The 23,060-nt window shown below is 36.6% G+C and overlaps 2 protein-coding genes across 2 annotated transcripts in view; both read left to right on the forward strand.

The window, feature by feature from the left end:
• The window catches only part of kazna (kazrin, periplakin interacting protein a), a 50,462-nt gene extending 39,793 nt beyond the window's left edge, over nucleotides 1-10,669 (forward strand). The window contains exons 4-10 of the mRNA XM_073819831.1: nucleotides 772-1,004; nucleotides 1,139-1,257; nucleotides 3,385-3,616; nucleotides 4,634-4,735; nucleotides 4,814-4,980; nucleotides 5,139-5,259; nucleotides 9,863-10,669. Coding sequence (XP_073675932.1) covers nucleotides 772-1,004; nucleotides 1,139-1,257; nucleotides 3,385-3,616; nucleotides 4,634-4,735; nucleotides 4,814-4,980; nucleotides 5,139-5,259; nucleotides 9,863-10,021 — 1,133 coding nt within the window. The 3' untranslated portion in view covers nucleotides 10,022-10,669. The remainder of the gene's footprint in view (nucleotides 1-771; nucleotides 1,005-1,138; nucleotides 1,258-3,384; nucleotides 3,617-4,633; nucleotides 4,736-4,813; nucleotides 4,981-5,138; nucleotides 5,260-9,862) is intronic.
• Nucleotides 10,670-12,166: 1,497 nt separating this feature from the next.
• tmem51a (transmembrane protein 51a) lies at nucleotides 12,167-22,777 on the forward strand. Its single transcript, XM_073819560.1, has 3 exons — nucleotides 12,167-12,308; nucleotides 14,403-14,862; nucleotides 21,146-22,777. The coding sequence occupies exons 2-3, from the start codon at nucleotides 14,504-14,506 to the stop codon at nucleotides 21,543-21,545; spliced, it is 759 nt and encodes a 252-aa protein (XP_073675661.1). The 5' UTR covers nucleotides 12,167-12,308; nucleotides 14,403-14,503; the 3' UTR covers nucleotides 21,546-22,777.
• Nucleotides 22,778-23,060: the final 283 nt, after the last annotated feature.

A 23,060-nucleotide genomic window follows, 5' to 3' on the forward strand; every position in this document is an offset into this window, starting at 1 on the left:
AATAAAATCAGAAACACTGAACAGTGTGTGGCTGGGTTCTTCGCTCTTTGTAATTGTGTTTTGGCTCTTCGCCTCCCTGAGCTTGTCTTTGGCTACTTTGGTGCTCAGGTAGTAAGTGTGTGAGCTGATCATAATTAACTAACTTATTACTAAATACCCTAACCACATGGGGCGTTTATCTGTATGTGTGTGTGGTTGTTTAATCCATTCGTCCTTTTTATCTCACTTTGAAGTCTTTACGGGGCTCTCAAAGTCATTTTGGCGCGCTGGATGAATTTTGTGTACATTTTTTTTGTTTTTCTCTGCAGTGGCTCATTAGCTTCTGGTGATGTGCAGACTCCACAATCGTGATAATGAAGCTCTATTAGAGAAGGAGCTTCTTAACAGGCAAAACGAATCCAGACAAGCTGTTTACGTTTTTTTCCAACAACATTTACTCTTTACGAGCGCTTAGCAGTAGCCATCTGTTTCGTCGTTCATTATTTTATAACATCTGGACCCAAACACTTAAGAAAGCACTGCTTTGCTTTTATATGCAACCCTGTTATCAACCAATTATGGAGGCTTGAGGTTGATTGCGGTTTTTGAAGGCGGTTTAGTGCTGCCGTCTACTGGTGAAATTGTTCATTTAGTGATCTTTAGTGGCTGGTGTTATGTAAATGCGAAAAACGAGTTTTATCTAAGTTCTTATCTCAGTATTAATATATTTTGTGTTTATGGTACCGTACATGTCTCTCATAAATTACTATGCTCATAAATTATAGTAAACAAACTTGCATTCACCATTCATCAATCCAGACTCCGACAGTTTATCAAGCCCCGCCCGCCTCAGTGTGAGCCTATCAGAATGCGAGGAGCATCTGGATCGGCTTCAGCAGGTGGAGCTTGCGCGGACTGCCCCCATGTCTAGTTGGCGAGCTGGAACCGTACAGGCGTGGCTGGAGGTGATCATGGCCATGCCGATGTACATACGGGCCTGTGCAGACAACGTTAAAAGTGGGAAGGTAGATGTGACCTTGTCAATGTAATGCATAAACACTTGCCTGATGCTATCAGCTCTAAATGCCTTGGGCTATTTAAACAAGCAGTGATTGTGAGTTATAGGATTAAACATTAATCTCTGTGTGTGTTTTGTTAGGTCTTGTTAGTTCTTACGGATGAGGACCTGGAGGTTGTTTTAGGCATTAGTAATTCAATGCACCGCAGGAAACTCCGCCTGGGCATTGAAGACTACAGGGATGCAGAATCAGGACATTGGTGAGAAACACATTATGAGACATCAAAACACATTAAAACTGGTTAGTTCACCCAAAAATGCTCATGTAATTCCAAGCAACTCAACAACCATGTTCAAGGCCCAAAAAGGTAGCCAAGCAAGGACATTGTTAAAATATTCCATGTGACATCAGTGGTTCAACCTTAATTTTGTGAAGCTATGAGAATATTTTTTGTAAAGGAAAACAAAAATAATGACTTTATTTAACAATTTCTTTGTACTCTTGTGGATGTGTGTCTAAGACTGACACGGAAGAGAAGAAATTACTGAATAAAGTCGTTATTTTTGCTTTCTTTGTGCACAAACAATGTTCTTGTAGCTTCATAAAATTAAGGTGAGCCACTTATGTTACACAGTATATTTTAATGATGTTATTACTACCTTTCTGGGCCTTAAACGTCATGTGGTAGTTGCATTACCGTCTATGCAGGGAAAGAAAACTCTTCAATTTCATTACAAATATCTTAATTTCTGTTCTAAAAATGAATAAAGGTCTAATTGGTTTGAAATGACATGAGGGTGAGTAATTAATAACAGAATTTTCATTTTTAGATGAACTATCCTTTTAATAGTCAAAACACTATTTAGTTTTAAGATTCTTTTTTCACAACACAAGATATTTTTTATGAAACTTAACAGGTGTCTGTTACTCCATTGAAAATGTAGAAGATCCAAAAAGGTCATAAAAGCATTGTAAAATGAATCCATATGCATCAGATAGTTTAATTCAAGTCTTGTGAAGAGATATGGTCATTTTTTTTAATGATGAAGAGATGTGTAGGTGAGTAAATACTAACAGAAATTTAGATTTTTAGGTGAACTATCCTTTTGAGGTGGTGTGACTTCCCATAAACTTCTGTTTATGTTATTAATAGCATTCCAATATTATGTTATCAATAATTCATTATATTTCTGGGGGAAAAATCCTTAAAAATGTGACTGTGGACCACAAAACCAGTCATAAGGGGGTCATTCTATGGAAACATTCTGTCCCTAGCCTTTACAGAAATATTGCACTTGAAAAACACTTTAGGGTTACAATTTCTTTATGTTTTAAAATAAAACAACATGTTATTTGAACATTTACACCTTCTTGAGCCATTAATGTGGCAATGTTGTTTTTTATTAATTATATAGAATATTAATATAGCTAATTATAGACATGCTCGTCCACACAGCCATGTACAGAGGGAAAGTGCTTTATTTTGAGGTCAACATTTTTTGTTGTTGTCTACAATTAAAAATATATGATATAAATGGAATAAAAAAAACAAAATGCTGAAAAAATATATAATGAAAATAGTGGTCTCCTGGAGATGTGTCACTGGTGTTACCATTTAACAAAAATATTTTATTTTGAAATAAAACATCACTACCTCTTCCTATTTTCTGAAGATCTATGAAGAAAGGCCCATGATCCATTGTCCTTTTTCAGTTTTTAGAAATTACCTTATTTGTGTCCCTGGACCACAAAACCAGTCATAAGTAGCACAGGTATATTTGTAGCAATAGCCAAAAATACATTATATGGGTAAAAATTATAGATTTTTCATTGGGATATTAAGTAAAGATCATGTTCCACAAAAATGTTTGGTAAATTTCCTGCCGTAAATATTTTAAAACTTAATTTTTGATTAGTAATATGCATTACACAGAACTTAATTTAGAACTTAATTTTAACTTTAATGGCCATTTTCTTAATATTTTGATTTTATTGCACCCTTAGATCCCAGATTTTCAAAAACAAATTGTATCTTGGCCAAATATTGTCCTATCCTAACAAACCATATATCAATGTAAAGCTTATTTATTCACCATTTTAAAAATCACACTTATGACTGGTTTTGTGGTCCAGGGTCACATTTATCTCATGATTTTTTATGAAGCTTTTAGTTGAGATCACTGGTGTGACCTACTTTATTGTTAGGGAATTGTAAAAAAACTAGAATACAAATGGATTAAACTACTTAATATAGTGAGTATACCATGAGTCATTAAATTTGCGGCTTCTCTTGATAAAATGGTATAGCATGAACACAAAGAGTGCATCTCTAAGAATTTATTTCTAGATTCATTAAATATATTTCCTTTTCTCTATGTTGTTTCAGCCTTTCTAAAGCAGCTGATCTGGATCACCACTGGGTGGCTCAGGCATGGCTGACTGATGTGGGTCTTCCTCAATATTCCCAGTTCTTCCACACTCACCTTGTGGACGGACGTCTCCTAAGTACACTCACACGCACTGACCTTGAGAAGCATCTGCATGTGTCTAAAAAAGCCCACCAGAACAGCCTGCTGCTGGGAATACAGCTGCTACACACACTCAACTTTGACAAAGAGGTAAAAACACACACACACACACACACACACACACACACACACACACACACACACACACACACACACACACACACACATGTTGGGTTTACATGTTTTATGGGGACATTCCATAGGCGTAATGGTTTTCATACTGTACAAACCGTACTTTCTATCGCCCTACACCTACCCTACACCTAAACCTAGCCCTCACAGGAGATTGTGCACACTTTTACTTACTCAAAAAAACTCATTGTGCATGATTTATAAGCCTGTTTCCTCATGGGGACCTAAGAAATGTCCCCACAAGGTCAAAATCTACTGGTATTCCTATCCTTGTGGGGACATTTGGTCCCCACAACGTGATGAATACCAGGTACACACACACACACACACACTGGGGCGCTGTAAAGGGGGGGTAAACGATGACGATTCTCGGGGCCCATGACTGAGAGGGGGCCCAGAGAAGCCCCCAATAAAATTGTGGTGCTAAAAAAATATTTGATAGTAAAAATTATTAACTTTAAATTATTCTATTTGTTGTTTCTTGGTGTCAAAAAAATGTATTTGCTCGCGATCCCCCTCCCCCCCAGTGCGTGTTATTGCAATCGCGAACAGTGCAGGTAAACCTAACTCCCCGATGTCAAGAGACGCACTAGCGACCAGTGTTTGGGATTGCAGCCTTTAGCCTCCTTGTTAGAGCGTCCGCCTCCCATGCCGAAGACCCAGGTTCGAGACCCGTTCAGAGTGGGTGCAAGAGGTTACATGAACATTTTTAGTTAGAATGTAATTTTTAGTTTTTAGGGGGGCCCCTTAGCTGAGTCAGTGCACGGGGCCCAGAATTCCCAGCGACGCCCCTGCACACACACACACACACACACACACACACACACACACACACAAACTATAATGCAAACCGCATGATGGTAATTTCCACAGACACTACATCTTACAAAAAAGGAACAACAACCCACACAAACACGCCAAACCCGTATTAGTGTCTATAGGACATTAAGGAAACTAAATACTGTTTTGCTTCAGATGTTGCAGTCCAGGCGATCAGAGTGTGAGAATCACAACACAGACCCTGTAGTGTGGACCTGTCATCGCATCATCAAATGGATCAAAGAGATTGATCTGAAGGTACCAATGAGAGAAAACAGTAGCGCTGACAGAGTAAGTGTATGGAGAAACTCAAGAAAAACATATCTTTTTATTCAGGAGTTTGCTGACAATCTTCAGAACAGCGGGGTTCATGGTGCTGTCATGGTGCTGGATCCCTCTTTCAGCTCTGACACCATGGCAGCAGCTTTGTCAATTTCAAGTAACAAGCACATGGTCCGTCATCACCTGAGTGAAGAGATGAAGGCACTTGTCAGTGCAGCCAGGTAAGAGAGCTGGAGAGAGACACTGTCTGTTAGTATTGTTGTACTGTATGTGCCTGTGTCTTACTCTACAATAAACATGCCTTTATGAATAAATGTCTCTTTGTCAAGATCAAGAGACAGTTGAGTCATGGGGATTTCTCTGATGTCTGTTTCTGCAGGGCAGGGCTTGATCAGGAAGTTGAACCTTTGGGGACTCCGCCCACACTTCACCGGCAAAGTTCTTTAAGCAGCTCATCACCCAGTTGTCATGAAGATCAGCAGTCTTTAAGAAGGGTTAAGGTATTACACTAAAACTGAATCATAAATACTTAAAACTCATATTAATGCTACGTCTAAAGGGTTAGTTCATCTCAAAATGAAAATCCTGTCATTAATTAATCACCTTCATGTCGTTCCAAAACCGCAAGACCTTTGTTCATCTTGGAAATACAAATTAAGATATATTTGATGAAATCCGAGAGCTTTCTGACCCTGCAAGAGAAGAATTGTTTTTTTTTTTTTCATTAAACACAAAAAGTATTCTTGTAGCTTTATGAAATTACAGTTGAACCTCTGATGTCACATGGACTATTTTAACATGTCCTAACTACCTTTCTGGGCCTTGAATGTGGTACTTCCATTGCTGTCTATACAGAGTCAGAAAGCTCTCAGATTTCATAAAAAATTTATTTTCCACAAGTTTATATGATTCTTTAGGGTCTTAATGAAAAGTCTCTAATATCATTTGGTTAAAAATTCTCAATAGTAGTGTAAAAAAACACCCTTTTACTTTGTCAAAATCAGCTCTCCAAAATTTCAGCTCATTTTAAGACATGGCCCCTTTAAATGTCATCGAGCTCTGCTCGCCCCGCCCCTCTCTGGGATTATGTTACTTTAGCCGCATTTAGCCTCGTTTAGCTGCATTTAGCCGCGTTTATCGGCGAAACTTGCCAACAAGCACATTATTAAGAAAGGCCATTTGCAAAGATGCATAAAAAACCCTTATACTCACTTCTGCTGTGGGTGAAGCTGCATCACGAATGATTCACACAAAGATAGGTGCTTATATAGACCAGGATTGGTGCTTTCCATTTAAAAACGAAAGTAACGTTAAACCTCTGCATCTTCAGCGGCTCAGATGTCGGTAGTAAATGACGACTGCTGTGTTCATTATTACATCCAACAACAGAACACCTCAATCGCTCAGTTAGAGTCTTCCTCTGCACCTGAGTCGACACAATGGCAATTGTATAGACCTTTCTCACAACTTCCGTATTTTGCACCGGAAATACGTAATTGCTGTGTAAACCTATTTCCGCCCCGCTATGCCGGTAACCAGTTAAACAACGTGAAAAACGCTTAACGTGGCTTAATGTATGTAAAAAACGACCAGGAAACCCCAAGTTTCTGTCAAACCTTACGTGGAACAAACATTAACTACTATCAAAAGAACGAGCCCTTATTCCACAGATAAAGTGAATTATATCACGTTAAGCGTTTTCTCCCCCATAGAAGCCCATATAAGGAAACAGCTTAACGTGGTTTAACGTACCTCAACAGCGACCAGGGAAGACCAAACTTCTGTTACATTTTACTTATAATAAATACTTGCTGCTCTCAAAAGAACGAGCTCTTATTCAGCATATAAAGTGATCGCCCCCATAGAAGTCCATTATAACAAACCATGTTAAGCTTTTTCCTTAATGGAGTTCTATAGGGAGAAAACGCTTAACACGATATAATTCACTTTATATGATGAATGAGATCTCATTCGTTTGACAGCAGCAAGTACTTTTATATAAGTATTTTTTGACAGAAATTTGTTTTTTTTCCCAGTCGTTGTTAAGATACGTTAAACCACGTTAAGCTGTTTCCTTATGGGTTTCTATGGGGACGCTTAACGTGATATTATTAACTTTATATGCTGAATAAGAGCTCATTCTTTTGACAGCAGAAAGTGTTTATTATAAGTAAAATTTTAAGCCACGTTAAGCTTTTTTTTTGTATAATGGACTTCTATGGGGGGCGATCACTTTATATGCTGAATAAGAGCTCGTTCTTTTGAGAGCAGCAAGTGTTTATTATAAGTGAAATTTAACAGAAATTTGGTCTTCTCTGGTCGCTGTTGAGGTAAGTTAAACCACGTTAAGCAGTTTCCTTATAATGGGCTTCTATGGGGGAGAAAACGCTTAACGTGATATAATTCACTATCTGTGGAATAAGGGTTTGTTCTTTTGATAGTAGTTAGTGTTTGTTCCAAGTAAGGTTTGACAGAAATTTGGGGTTTCCTGGTCGTTTTTTCGTACGTTAAGCCACGTTAAGCGTTTTTCACGTTAAGCGTTTTAGAACGTCCCGGATAAACTCTTCGTGGAAAAATGTATATCCTTTATCCAATTTGTTCCTCTTTGTGACGGAGTTTTCCTACACGACTCTTATCAGGTCGGCAAAAGTTATCTTTGGCAACAGTGAGGGAAGTTGTGTAGACTCTCTCCATTTTAATTTTAAATTACCCGGCTTTCTGCTGTGTTGACATTACACAGGAAGTCTGCATACCCTGCATTTGCGTATTTCCGGTTTCTGTGAGAAAGCTCTATTCAGACTGTTTCAGCTCGGTGAGGGCGGGTCTAAGGTAAGACGCTCATGTCAATCAACTGTGTTTCGTCACAACGACAAGAAGCTGAGAATGATCTGATTTTAAAAAGGGGATATTACTTTTAAAGATTAAAAAAATACCACTGGGTGGATTTTTATCATTGTAGGGTGGTTGTGCACACAAACTGCCAACACACATTAATGTGCAAACAACATGTAAAAGTTAGTTTTGCACCCGATGACCCCTTTAATTTGTGTTTCGAAGATAAACAAAGGTCTTAAGGATTTAAAATAACATGAGGGTAAGTAATTTATGACAATATCTTGATATTTATTTGGATTTTTTCATACCCATTCACAGATTGGTCTGCTCAGTGTCGTTTTAAGTCGAATATACCTAATGCCATCTGCTGGACTAAGCATGCTCATTGTTGCACAGAGATTCAAACAGAGACTGCTAAAAAGATGTTTCTCAGTCCGCTTCCAAACTTAACTCTGGTGTGGTTCGAATAAAAAATGAATGCAACACAGACCAAATACTTCTAAACAAACCAAAAACAGGAAGTAATGACAAGATGCGATGCAATGCAACATGATTTCACGAAGGGAACAAGCGATGTAGCCAAAACAAAATAAGCAGATGGCAAACGTGGAGCAATGAGGAGGTAAAGTGCCTTTTATAAGCTCTTTGCGACTTTGCAGGTGGTGAAAATAAAATCATATACACGCAACAATGAGCGTGCTTAGTCCAGCAGACGGCATTAGGTGTTTTCGACATAAAGTGGCGCTAAGCAGACCGGTCTGTGAATGGGTACTGTGAATGCTTTAAGCTGGACGCACCTTTTCCTTTGGTTAGGAGTGAGTTCCGTAACGATATATACATCATTCAACCCCACCAATCAGGTTGTGAATGTATCACTATGCCTTTAGGTTTGGTCTCTTTAGGTTCACTGTCAAAAATGCCAGTGTGAACGCTGGGCGGACTAGGACCAAATGTATAATTTTCCTTTTTGGTCTGAAACAACTGAACCAAAAGAACCAAACTACAAGTGTGAACACACCCCGAGACCCATCTTTTTAGTGGTCTTGGTCCGCTTGTTTTGTGCGCACCAGGGTTCCGATGGCAGCGTTCACACTTACTCAACTGAAGTGTTGATTGTTCACAGTTGAGTGATCGCACCAGAGTTGGCTTTAATCGAACCAAACATGACAAGTGTGAACACCCCCAAAAACAGCCAGTAGGTGGCTGCAAGTCCCTGTCTTAATAAGTGATTCATTGAATCATACATTAAAACGATTCATTCAAAACGGCTGATTCATTTAGAAACAAAGCAAGTGGCTGCCTTTACGAATAGATCATTGAATCATTGACTTAAATGATTAGTTCCAAAAACAGACTCATTCAGGAATGAAACACTGCAGTGTTGCTTTAAGATGTACAAATGTTCTGATCTGGCTTTGATTTGAACTTTTTTTCATAGGCGAAACAGAAAAAAAGACAATATTGTGTCTAAAATCTAAAAACGTACTCGATGTGAACTTAACTTCACAATTGCCAACATGCTCACATGCTAATATTTATGACTGCGCTTACACCTTAATATTTACGGCTGTTGATTATGTGATATACAGGGATATTTTTGCTTTCATAACTTGAATTTTTATTGTTAAACTTCATCACAGTAAATGCTTTTGTACTCTGGATGTGTTTTTTTTTTCTTCTTTTTTTCAAAGTACTCGATAATGTCGAGTGCTCACATATCGTTAAAACAACAATTACGATATTATTGCAGATGATAAATATTACATACCCCTAGTTGGCTACATCAAAAGAAAGTAATATAAATGTATATTCTGATAAAGGAAATAAATTATATATTTATTGTTATACAGTATGCAACAATATTTAATTTTACTATTGTTTAAATTAAAAAAAGATTGCAGTATTTGTATTCTATCATCATTGTGTCATTACAAACCTGTATGACTGTCTTTATTTTTTCTAACATAAAAGAAGACATTTTGAAAGAATGTGTTTTTGTTCATACAAACATGAAGTCAGTGGGCGTCAGTGGTGTTTGGTTATCCAACATAGTTTGGAATGCCAAAATAATGTCAGAATTTAAATGTAGTTAGTTAACACTTCACAGCTCTTTTTTTCAAGGTCTTTAGTTTCTTTGAGTGCAGTTCTCAGTAACAATGCTCCCTCAGAGAGGGAAGATTTGTATTATTGCTTGAATAATTCTTAAAAGTCAAATGTTTCTAGCACCAGTGAATCAGAAATCTGACGGATCCATTTTCTTTTCCACAGCAGCAGCTCGGTCTCAGCCCAAATAATTTAAACGGACGGAAGATCAGTCACCAGAACAGGTCCGGGTCATTTCCAAGGAATGGACTTCAGGAGGTCTCGCTACAGCGCGAACGTTGTCCAGTTCGACATTTTTCTGCTGCTGAGCTCACCAATGTCTGAATCGTTCTCCTGTCACAAGAGCACTGTTGAAGAACATGACACTTTCTTATAAGCTCCCAAATGGGGGATTTTCTTTTCTTTTTCAAGGTGAATGTTGATGAAATCTCAATGGAAGTTCACATTTTCAGGCTGTGGACTCTCTCAGCCAGTAAGGGTTTTGGCATTGCTTTGTAGACCTTATGTTGTTGTGTATGACTGGACCCATTTGTCTCAAAATGAGACAATATTAAGAATTCATTTGAAAGAGTACATACTCTAAACATTTATGTATCTGTTTAGATGTCTGATGAAATTATTGTTAGGTGCAGTTGTGCAGAAGACGTGTGAGAACACCACAATGAAAATTGTGTTAAAGTTGGATTTATTCTCCAATAAAATTAATATTTTCACATTTAATACATTTTGTTTTAGAAAACAGACTTTGATAATATTCGATTTGTTACCACAAAATACTGTACAATGTAAAATGTTGTCATACCATTATTTAAAATAATTTGAAATTCATGAATTTACATGAATGAACTTTATATCCACTGGGTTTCACTTAGTCATCATGTGGTTGAAATGCTGATGGTCCATAACTACAAGTTACTACTCATGCTTGCACAATTTTGTATAATATGAAATTTCTTTGAGAACCCAATTTTATATTTGCCTCTACTCCTATTTACTGCTGCTTTTGTGTCCCAATCTCAATACATGAAAACATAGCTAGTGTGCTACCAACTTCAAGATCATGCACATTGCTAAGCTGTAGCAGGGGTTAGGCCAATCGTCATAGTAAATGTGCAAAGATCAAAGATATGACTGTACATCTACGTGTTTATTAACGAAGACAGGACAACATGTTCCACGTATATATAAAAAAAAAATATTCTGGTAATTCTTCCCTATCTCATCCCAGGACATCAAGCCAAAAAACAATTTTAGGGGGTTGAACATTTTTGAAAAAAATTAAATAAAATATTCCCCCTTTTTCATTGTTGAGTTCTTGTTACATATTTGTTCCTAGTATCTCAGGATTAATAATGTACTTCATTATACTGAGAAAAATACGTAATGTGTGTCAGAACACTCCTTGTTCCGTTTACTGTAAAAGTTAATGACGTTCCTTCACTTAAGCAGATACAGTTATGAGGAAGCACCTTGGCTGTATGGTCAACCTTTGTCCAGCATTATTAACACTGCCAGAGTCACAGCTACCCGTAAAGTAGTTAAATATTGTAGAGCATTTGTTCCGCCTGAGAAGTTTGTGTTTGGATGAACCCTGTTTGACATATTTATGTGGCTGATGCTGGTGATTTGATGTGGACCACCCTGACTGCTGACTGGTGTGATAAATAATGCTAGTATCTTGAAAAATGTATACATAAACTCAATGTCATAAATAAACTCCATGTCAACTTTCCCACAGATCTGACTGAAGACTGAAATATGTGACCCTGGACCACAAAACTAGTCATAAGGGTCAAATTTTAATACATGTTATAATAATTTATACATGTTATACACAAAGCTATTAAAGCAGAATAAATACGCTTTCCATTGATGTGTGGTTTGTTAGGATTGGACAATACTAAGCAGAGATACAACTATTTGAAAATCTTCTATTTGAGAATCTGAGGGTTCATAAAAATCTAAATATTGAGAGAATCGCCTTTAAAGTTGTTCAAATGAAGTTCTAAGCAATGCATATTACAAATCAAATATTACGTTTATGGTAGGAAATTTGCAAAATATCTCGAAAAATCGATCATTTTGACCTATACAGTGTATTTTTGGCTATTGCTACAAGTATACCCATGCTGCTTAAGACTGGTTTTGTGGTCCATGGTCACATAAACAGGTGAATGAAAATAAGATTAGGACTTGGGTTTTTTAATTGTGAAACTGAAAATCTTAATAGGTTATGATTTAATTGAAAATAAAGTTTTATTTTTTTCTGTGTTGTATGTATAGTGCTTATATTAATCACCATCTGTTTCCTGAAAGGCTCAAAATGTGGTAAAGTTTTATAGATCATCATTGTCAGAGAATAGGGAAGTTTTGCCCCTCAGAACACATGGGCGGGAACAGGTCTGTTAAAGGGTTAATTCTGGACTGCAGGGACAGGAAGATGTTCACGTCTGTGCAACTCAAGGCCAACCCGCTTTAAGAAATTCAAGTTCAGTTTCTTAAGGAATGTAACAAATGCTCCGGTGTAACGTTGCGTTCGCATCATTGGATTAAAAGTGGTTCATTCAAACGGGTTCGGTCTTCTAAACACAAGGAAGGGATTTTCTTCTCGGTAAGACTGACTGCATTCCCAGTGAACTTGAAGTTTGACTCGTTTTCCTGGAACTTTTGTTACTAGTGTTTACATTATTTTACATCGCGTTAGGGTTTAAGGCGCATGACGTGCGCAGCGCAAGTGTTGTTTTAAAACCTTTATGTATTTAAACATATTTTTCATTCTTTGCCTTACAAGAATTGTTGCTTTTGCTATCTTTTAGTGTTTAACGTAAAACTAGTCGGGAAAAGTTGCATTATTGTATTTAACGTTGCATATTTAACTCTTCCTTTAAAAGATAGAGATAAATCTCAAGATGTTTTATGTTTCCATTGACCTCGTGTAGACGTTGTGAACTCGTAGTAGATTTTGAGACGTTATGCTTTAAGGGACACCAAGAATTTTCCTTTCCCTCAATTTTTCCAAAACTTGCACGACTTTCTTTCTTTCGTGATGGGGGAAAGAACATTTTTAGCACAATGTTAAGAACTGACAGCCTTACGCCATTTGCACATTTTTTTAAAATCTTTGCATTTTGCATAAAAGGTGCTCAAGTTAAAATGTGACCAGTAGCACGGATGTATTTGTAGCAATAGCCAACAATACACTGTATGGGGAAAAGATATAAATTTTTATTTAATGACAAAATCATTAGGATATTAAGTAAAGATCATGTTTCATTTAGATATATTTCTGGTAGGGAATTTACAAAATATCAAAACTTAATTTTTGATTAGTAATATGCATTGCTAAGAACTTCATTTGGACAACTTTCAAGGCGATTTTCTGAATATTTAGATTTTTTTGCACCCTCATATTCCAGATTTTTAAATAGTTGTATCTCAGCCAATATTGTCCTATCCTATTGACTTATGACTGGTCTTATGGTCCAGGGTCACAAATAAGTTCAAAATACCTTTTGTTCATTCCTTGCATTTCGCATTTCTAGTCATAAGAAGGTATTCTGTCAACTGCCACTTGGGTGTTGTTTTGAGTAGGCTACTGTAAATGATGACATAATTTTTGGGTGAGCTATTCCTTGAAGTTCACTAACACTGGAATGTGAGTGTACTTTTCCCTCTAATAAGATACAGCTACCATCTGTCAATGCTGTCGCTCCGTTATGTTGCCCCTGTTTAATGTGATTTTATGTGGCACTGTTTTTCCTTGTCTAATCTGGCTACAGTGGCTTTTGTGAGAGGAGGAAATTCCTGCCATTCCCCAGTGTGGATTCACTATCATAATTTTATCTGTCTGCATGCTTAGACGTGCAAGGTAAATTCTGTTATGTATCTATTTCAGGCATGTATGCTTACTAAAACTCGCTTATACGTAAAGGAAATTACATTCACGAATGTCCCGGGATGATATTACGTCTGTCCGTGGAGACTTTAATAAGCCTGCAAGAATACAAACACACAGCTCATGGGCTGCACACATTTTTCCACACACACAGCATAACTTATGAGTCACAGCTAAAGGAAATAGATTTCTATTACAAACCACCTGGCTCTACACGTAAAGGATTTAAATTGATCTGATAGCATGACTTGATGTTGCCACCATGCTGGGAAATGATTAAGGGTGCGGTAAGAGCGCTTATCCAAGACCTGCCTGTACAGATAACCAGTACCAGGAGGCATGACACAGCAGAGTTATGTTTTTTCTTTAGTGTTCGTGTGTATATTAAACAATAACACGTTGTTAGCCAAGACATTTTTTGGAGTTTGGATCGACCTGGTTTTTACTCTCACGTACACCTTCCAGAGCAGAAATGACGAGATGAAATTTCACCAAAGTCTGTGTTCGCGAAAGCAGTGAACTCTGTCACAATCAAACTCTTTCTTCTGTTTTCATGCACCTGTAACTAAAGCTCAGTTGAAGGGACACCTGCTTAATCTCATGGAAGGAAGTTAGGCAAGCCTAACATGTCTACAGATGTGTGTGCAGACAATAAATATGCTTTGATAAAAACCTTATCACTGCTGAAGCACAGACTGGGTGACTGCTACTGCTTTGACGTTTATTGATATAAGACTCTTTTATGATAGACCTTCTGATTATTCAATCACTTTCCTGCTGATTCACCTGTACTTGATTTTCTGTTCACAGAGCGGGTTGGCGCTTCAGAAAAGACTGGAGAACATGAGATAGGTTAAGGTTTGCAGGCATTTCGACAGCGACAGGACGAAAACACAACGAGATTCGAGTCGATGGTAAGGTTTGGAAGCATGTCCTACAGTGACCAGACTCCACCCAGCCCCAGCAGGACCAGCGGCAGTGGCTCTGGGGCACAGTATGCTACTGCCGCTCTGGGCGTGGGCCTCATTGCTCTGGGGATAGTCATGATTGTTTGGACCGTGGTGCCGGCAGGGTCCGGAGGGAACAGCTCTAGTCCCGGCATGGATCAGAGTCAAGTTCGGGAGACCTCATCTGTGGCGTTCGTCCTAGTGGGGGGAGGAGTGTTGCTTCTGCTGCTGTCTGTGTGTCTGAGCGTACGGAACAAACAGCGGGCAGCCAGGGGACAGGAAGCCGGCAGTACACCCGCTAACACACAGGAGGAGGGAGCTACGTGAGTACATACTGTTAAATACACACCCAGGTGCAGCCACATTCATACACTTTACAATGATAAATAGGCCAGTGATGTTATTTTTGTGTCCTATTAATTTCTTCCAAAACAGATCAAAAATATCATTCACACATACCATGACTTGGGTACACTTCACAATTTATATACGTCATATACACTGACGTTCAAAAGTTTGGAATCAGTATGTTTTTTTGATGTATTTGTATTGAAGAAATTATTGTATTGAAAACAAACTACCAAAAAAATACAGAACAAAAACAGTAATATTGTGAAATATTATTACAGTTTAAAATAATGGTGTTTTATTTTAATATATTTTAAAATATAATTTATTCCTGTGATGCAAAGCTGAATTTTTATCAGCCATTACTCTAGTCTTCAGTGTCACGTGAAATCATTCTAATATGCTGATTTATTATCAATGTTTTATTAAATTTTATTGGATCCTGTGGTTATTTTTTCAGGATTCTTTGATGAATAAAAAATTAAAAAGAACAGCGTTTATTAAAAATAGAAATCTTTTCTAACAATATAAGTCTTAGCTTTCACTTTTTGATGCAAAAAAAAGGATTGATTCCACGTCAGACGTGTGGGGGTTAAAAAGGTTATAAATTTATTCAAAGTTTTCAAAAGACATACAGTGCCTTGCGAAATTATTCATACCCCTTCATTTTTTTCACATTTTGTTATGTTGCTGCCTTATGTTAAACTACTTTAAATTACTTTTTTTCCCACATCAACCTACACTCCCTACTCCATAAAGGCAAAGCAAAAAATAGGTTTTTGACATTTGTGCAAATTTATTAAAAAACTTTATTAAAAATAAATGTATTAAAAAACTGAAAAGAATCCGTTGCATAAGTATTCATACCCTTTTCTGGGACACTCAAAATTTAGCTCAGGAGCATTCATATTGCTTCTAGATGTTATTACACTTCGAGTGGAGTCAAACTGTGGCAATTTCATTTGAATGAGTATGATTTAGAAAGGCACACACCTCTCAGAAAAGGTCTAACGGCTGAAAATGCATATCAGAGCAAAAATCAAGTCCTGAGGTCAAGATAACTGCCTGTAGAGCTCAGTGACAGACTTGCATTAAGGCAATGATCTAGGGAAGAGTTCAGAAAAAAATCTGCTGCATTGAAGGTTCACAGAAGCATGTAGCCTCCATTATCCATAATGGAAGACGATTGGAACAACTAGGACTCTAGAAAATGTCTGCCAGCCCCCATCCAAGCTGACAGAGCTTGAGAGGTGAAAAGGTGAGGCAAAGAATGGCAGATAATTGCCAAATGCAGATGTGCAAAGCTTGTCACATTATACCCAAAAAGACTTGAGGCTGTAAAGGTGCTTCAACTATGTACTGAGTTAAGGGTATGAATACTTATGCAATGTACTTATTTCAGTGTTTTATTTTTAAATTTGTTTTAATTTGTAAAATTTGCAAATCTGGTTTTTGCTTTGTCATTATTACGGTGTATGAGTGTACATTTTACAAATTTATTAAAAATAAAACACTGAAATAAGTACATTGCATCCTAGTTGTTCCAGTCGTCTTCCATTATGGATAATGCTTCTGTGAACCTTCAATGCAGCAGATTTTTTTCTGAACTCTTCCCTAGATCATTGCCTTAAAGGTGCCATAGAATGGAAAACTGAATTTACCTTGGCATAGTTAAATAATAACCATGAGTCTCAAACTCCATCGTTTCCTCCTTCTTATATAAATCTAGTATTTGCAAAAGACCACCGAAAAATAGGTCAATTCCAACATAGCAGACTGTTACGCAACATCCCCGAGATCGTTAATAGTTACGAAACAAGGCAAGCCACTGAAGGGACACGGTTATCTTAATGCTAGCGCTAGCCTGTTACATTGCAATACATAGGATTTCACTTACCACATAAACAGAGAGATGACTGCACTGATGATGGTGAATGATGGAGAAATAACTGTGTTGATGATGGCGAATGATTTTGAGATCTTGAGAATCACTGAGGAGCAGCTCAGCTTGTGTGGTAAGAAGCACTCTCTCTGCATTGTAACTTTACACAGAGCACATGCAATCATAGTAATCACACTAAAATATCCGCGATTCAAAATGGCAAATTCAACAAACCGCATATTAAAAGCGGCTAGAGCTCCTAATTAAAAATATATTTTTATCCATGTGCCAGCTATTGAGCTCTGTGAAACAGCCAATCAGAGCGGAGCTCATTAATATTCATGCTCTTAACTTGCCCTTTCCTTTGCCATATACCTTCTATGTAGATATCAGAGAACAATTTAAAATATTCTCTCAATGCATTCTATGGCACCTTTAACCAAGTCTGTCACTGAGCTGTGCAGGCAGTTATCTTGACCTCAGGACTTGATTTTTGCTCTGATATGCAGTTTAAGCTGTTAGACCGTTTCTGAGAGGTGTGTGCCTTTCTAAATCATACTCATTCAAATGAATTTGCCACAGTTTAAGTCCACTCGAAGTGTAGTAACATCTAGAAGCAATATGAATGCTCCTGAGCTAAATTTTGAGTGTCCCAGAAAAGGGTATGAATACTTATGCAACGGGATCTTTTCAGTTTTTTATTTTTAATAAATTTGCACAAATGTTAAAAACCTATTTTTTGCTTTGCCTTTATGGAGTAGGGAGTGTAGATTGATGTGGGAAAAAAAGTAGTTTAACATAAGGCAGCAACATAACAAAATATGAAAAAAATGAAGGGGTATGAATAATTTCGCAAGGCACTGTATATATTTGAGTATAAAAATAAATGCCACAATTAAAAGAATAGCAGCAATAACAATCACATTATTATTGACTGTTAATGTAATTTTGATTAAAAGGAATAAACAGATTCATTTCCAATTACAAGTTGTCAATAATTAAATCATTTGTCAATCTGATCAAATATGTGACCCTGGACCACAAAACCAGTCTTAAGTCGCTGGGGTATATTTGTAGCAATAGTCAAAAATACATTGTATGGGTCAAAATTATTGATTTTTCTTTTATGCCAAAAATCATTAGGATATTAAGATCATGTTCCATGAAGACTTTTTTGTAAAATTCCTACTGTAAACCTATCCAAATGTAATTTTTGATTAGTAATATGCATTGTTAAGAACTTAATTTGGACAACTTTAAAGGTGATTTTCTCAGTATTTAGATTTTTTGCACCCTTAGATTTCAGATTTTCAAATAGATGTATCTCGGCCAAATATTGTCCTATCCTAACAAACCATATCAATAGAAAGCTTATTTATTGAGCTTTCATATGATGTATATATCTCAGTTTTGTAAAATTTAACCTTATGACTGGTTTTGTGGTCCAGGGTCACATTTAGTCTAATTAGTCGAATATAAAGTCGAATTAAAGATCTAAATCAAATTCAAAGCTAGTCAAATCTCACCCAGTATCCAGTGCATCCAGTATCAGAGTAAAAGATAGAGAGCAGAGAGAAAGAAGTAGTAAGAAGTGTGAAGTCTCCGATCTGCAAGGGGTGCAGGGTTAGCACTTCTTATAGCCTAAAAACAGACAGTACAGGAAGTCTGTAGGTCACTTTTGATGCTAATTTCGATTAGGGAAAACATTAGTCATGTTTCAGCTCGTGACCAAATAAATATAAAAGTTGTCATTATAGAGTAGACAATGGTCCTCGGGCGTGCGGTTTCACTTCTCTTTTTCTTTATGAATTTAGCTGCAATTTAATTGTTTTTGCAAGTGTTTGTACCCTGTATTCTAGAAACATCAGTTCTCTAGAATGTACTTTGGACCCTTGAATAGAATACACATTAAAATCACAGAGAGTTAAGAAGACATGTGATACAGTCAATACATATTTTTCTACAGAAGGACTGTGAAGACAGTGATTATATCAGTTTCCTCAGAAAAGATGAATATATGATCTTAACCTGTAAGATTAGTAAAGATTTTGATTAATAATGATATTAATATAATAATTAATAAGACAAATTCATAATACAATCAATATTGCATAATATTAGATATGAATATGCAAATTCTTGTTAATTCCATAAAGTCGACACATCACTTTTTTGGCATAGTCTTGTATTACTATGTCTTAGAGAAAAAAAAAACAAAAAAACATTTTTGCTGTTTATTATTATTCAAAAAACTTTGTCTGCCAAATCAATGTGGCCCAGCCAGCAGCATGAAAAAAAGACAGGAAATTAAACTATAAAGAAGACCCTTGCAGACCCTCGCGACTGTTTCTGTGTCTCATTTTGAAGGCTGCACCCTTCTTGCCTTTGCCAGCCACATATATCATGAAGGATGTCTCGTTTTTAGAAAAGTAACCATTATGAAATTGTCAGTTAGTTCCCTTGAGGCGTAAATTATTGTATTTTTTTTTTCTCTGACTTCGGAATGTAATAGTTACTTTTCTAAAATGAGGCAGCCTCGATGATATATGCAGCTGACAAACAATCTCCAGAGGATGCAACCTTTGTATTGAGACAGATTGTGTGTCAAGGGGAAGAAGTCTCATTAAATACTTTATGGTATAGTTTGGCATGGTTGTTTCAAGTTGTAAAATGTTGTGTAGTGACTCCCAAAAAGTAATAGCATTTTGTGAATGAATAATAAAAAATAAAAAAAATGAAGATGTGTGCATATATTCAAGGTATACACAAAATATTGTTACAGAGCATGACATTTTAGTTTCTGAAAGAAGTCTCCTTGGTGCACCAAGGCTGCATTTTTTTTTTTATTATCACAGCCACAGTAAAGAGTAATATTGCGCATGACTTCAATTTAAAGTAACTGCTTTCTATTTGAATAGATTTTAAAATGTAATTTATTCCTGCACTGCAAAGCTGAATTTTCAAGCAGCCATTACTCTAGTCTTCAGTGTCACATGAGCCTTCATAAATCATTCTAACATGATTTTTGTTGCTCAAAAATATTTCTTATTATCAATGTTGAAATCAGTTGTGCTGTTTAAAATATTTGTGGATACCATGATACTTTTTTTTTTCTCAGGATTCATTTTTATAACAATGTCTCTTTTAATCAATTCAATGCATCCTTGCTTAAAGGGATAGTTCACCCAAAAATGCAAATTCTGTCTGTAATTACTCACCCTCATGTTGTTCCCAACCTCTAAGACCTTCATTCATCTTAAAAACATAAATTAAGATGTTTTTGATGAAATCCGAGAGCTTTAAGGCTCAGAAAGGTAGTAAGGACATCATTAAAATAGTCCATGTGGCATCAGTGTTTCAACTGTATTTTTATGAAGCTACGAGAATACTTTTAGTGTGAAAAGAAAACAAAAATAACGACTTTATTCAACAATTTCTTCTCTTTCGTGTCAGCCTTTGATGCACGTTGACGAGAGTACCACAACAACATTGTTTTTTTTTGATGATTTTTGGGTGAACTATCCCCTTAATATTAAGCATTAATTTAAACAGTGTTAATTTCGTTGATGAATAATTTGTCACACAACATTTTTTCAGTGACGAAAACAAGATGAAAATGAGACAAACTTGTTTTGAATGACTAAAATCTATTGACATTTTTCGTCAACAAATAAAAATGAGAAGAAAATGTTATGGAGGGACGTTTTAGGAAGAGAATCATTCAGAACGAATCTGCGGGGCGGAAGGTTAGATGCGTAAATATGAACTTTTTTTATTCTCTCTTTCAAAAACAAATATACAAAGATACTTAACATTAAACAAAAAACAAAAGTGGGGGATACATATAACAAATATACATCATGGAGGGTAAAACATAAAATTTTCTTTAAAGAAAACGTAAAAAAAAATCTAGGAGTAAGAGTAGAGCAGACATGGATAAATTTGACGACGCAAAAGAAAACTTGATTTGGTCCAGTTTTCTGAGCGCCTTTTAAAACAGCACACAAGTAAGTTACTTTTTCGCATCCTATGAACAGAAATACACACAAATTTTCCATTTTGATGAGTATTCACATAAACGCAATCGGTTACATCTTAGGCGAACATAAACAATTGGGAGACTATTAGGCGTGTGTCCATTACATTTGTGCGTTCGGTTTTAAAGGGACACTGTAGATTTAGTCGACTAAAACTAAAAACAATTCAGATGACTAAAATATGACTAATACTAAATAACATTTTAGTCAAAAGACTATGACTAAATTTAGTTTTAGTCATAGTCATTTAGTTTACAAACGTTATGAATGATAGTTTGAATGATAATGAACTGTATACGCTCTGTATGATTGTAAACATGCATTTATGTTTTCTTCTAGGATGGACCAACTAGCTCAAAACTACATGGTCCCCACATACGAGGAGGTGGTAATGAGCGGCCAGTATCCCATCAGCCAGACCTCTGAGCGACACAACAGCATCACCCAGCTACCAGCATATGAGGAACTAGAGGAAGATCAGCACACTGTGGATGGAGTCAACCAAGCACGTAGACCTTCATCTCAAACCGACTCCAGCAATGGAGCAGGCAGCCGAAGAAACAGCCGTCCCGGACGCAAGCTGATTCCACTTAAAATTAGGCGCATCAAATCTGACAACCTAAGGAGAAAAAGCTTAAGTGATATCCAGCAGTCTAACGTGTTCACCATCGAACCACTCACACCACCTCCGCAGTATGACGATAAGCTCGCTCCGCTTCCTACAAACACACAACAGTGAAGTGTACTGGAGATTTACACTAACAATGACACCTCCTTTATGAATAAATGCTGCAGTGAACTCCATATTACTCATGTGGATAGCACATACCACTATCAGCAGCATAGAAGAGGCAGTAGTGTGTGAAGGTGGAAAGCCTTCATCATGTCTATATTTCAGAGCTGATTGGATTAAAGCTCAACTGGATTTTTGATAGATGTTTACTGAACAACTGCTGGTCTTGATATACAGTAGGCCGGTCTTGTTATTGCTGTCAAACTTGAAATTCAGCATTCAAGCTGTCCAGATCTCTATTTCATAGGACGTCCACAAGAATTTCCGAAGAGATGTGAAACTGTGTAAACTGTGAGTCACATCAGCACTGTTGCGTTTTTTGCACTTATTTGTGTGTGTGTGTCGGGGTGTGAGTGCATGTGATGTTTTGTTGTAAATTTTCCACGAACTTTGCTTTAGTTCTTATGTTGGCTTTAACTTTGTGTGTTTGTGTGTAAGTGTGCTTGTTCTTAGTGACCTTGTTTCCAGAGTGACAAACCGTGAGGTCATCAGTATGTGTGTCTCCTCATGGTTTACGACACAGAGAGGTTCTTTGACCCTGCAACTGCCTTATATCACTCTCTCACCAACACACATCACTAGACACAGAGAATTTCTTGTCTTCCTTTTTCACTAACTTGGACACACAAACACTTAGTCTTTTCATCCCTTTATTTTTAACTTTCAATGTTGATTTGTGTGAAGACAACTTTGTTTTTTCATAGGCAGCTGTGGCATCTCCATGCTGTGAGGTTCAAGCTCCCAGTCATCTGTCTGCACTTGCGTTACTGCTCTAAACACTCCAGGATTTTCACATTAAGACACCTGCTGCTGGTTATTACTGAAATCAGTGTTTCTTTTACTGGAAATTTAGCTGATGCCAGTGCAGTTTAAGACAGACATGGATGGAAAAATGTTGCTGAATCTCATGTGCTATTTAATATGTTATTTGTTTCTTCTGTTGATTTTTTTTCTATTTTGTTATATTCTGTTTATAATTGTAAGCTATGTAATGAGAAATAAAAATAGTTGGATATGTGGATGTCTTTGGTCTAGAATATTAAAAAATATATTTGTGTCATGAGGGATGCTAATTACACTTGAAAAATAAAGTGGGTGTGAGTGTAAGTGAGTGAATGCAGAATAAAATTGACCCTATTTTAAAAAGATCAAAATGAATAAATGTTGTGAATAATTATAGAAATGAAATTCGAATCTCTAATGAAATTACCACAAAAGGAAAAGAATAAAGATTTAACACAAGAATAGTTTTGATTTTGGGTTATAAATGCTCTTAAATTTCTATCATGAACTGATGTATTAAATTCACGCCCTAACTTTGATGTAGTGGACTGTGATTCAACCAGTAACAGAGTCAGTTTACAAAAAGATTCATTAATTTTTGTTCACTGATTTGTTTAGTGATCCTTGAGGCAAAATGAGTGAGTCATTGAATCATACACTCAAACGATCTGGTCAGTG

The sequence above is a fragment of the Garra rufa genome, chromosome 15 (assembly GCF_049309525.1).
Source record: "Garra rufa chromosome 15, GarRuf1.0, whole genome shotgun sequence".
Lineage (NCBI taxonomy): Eukaryota > Metazoa > Chordata > Actinopteri > Cypriniformes > Cyprinidae > Garra > Garra rufa.

What these genes read in the sequence shown, in the direction of transcription:
- tmem51a (XM_073819560.1), top strand. Translation starts at nt 14,504, where the DNA reads ATGGTAAGGTTTGGAAGCATGTCCTACAGTGACCAGACTCCACCCAGC. An exon ending in ACACAGGAGGAGGGAGCTAC is followed by an intron (nt 14,863 to 21,145) that starts GTGAGTACATAC and finishes GTTTTCTTCTAG; the next exon opens with GATGGACCAACTAGCTCAAA.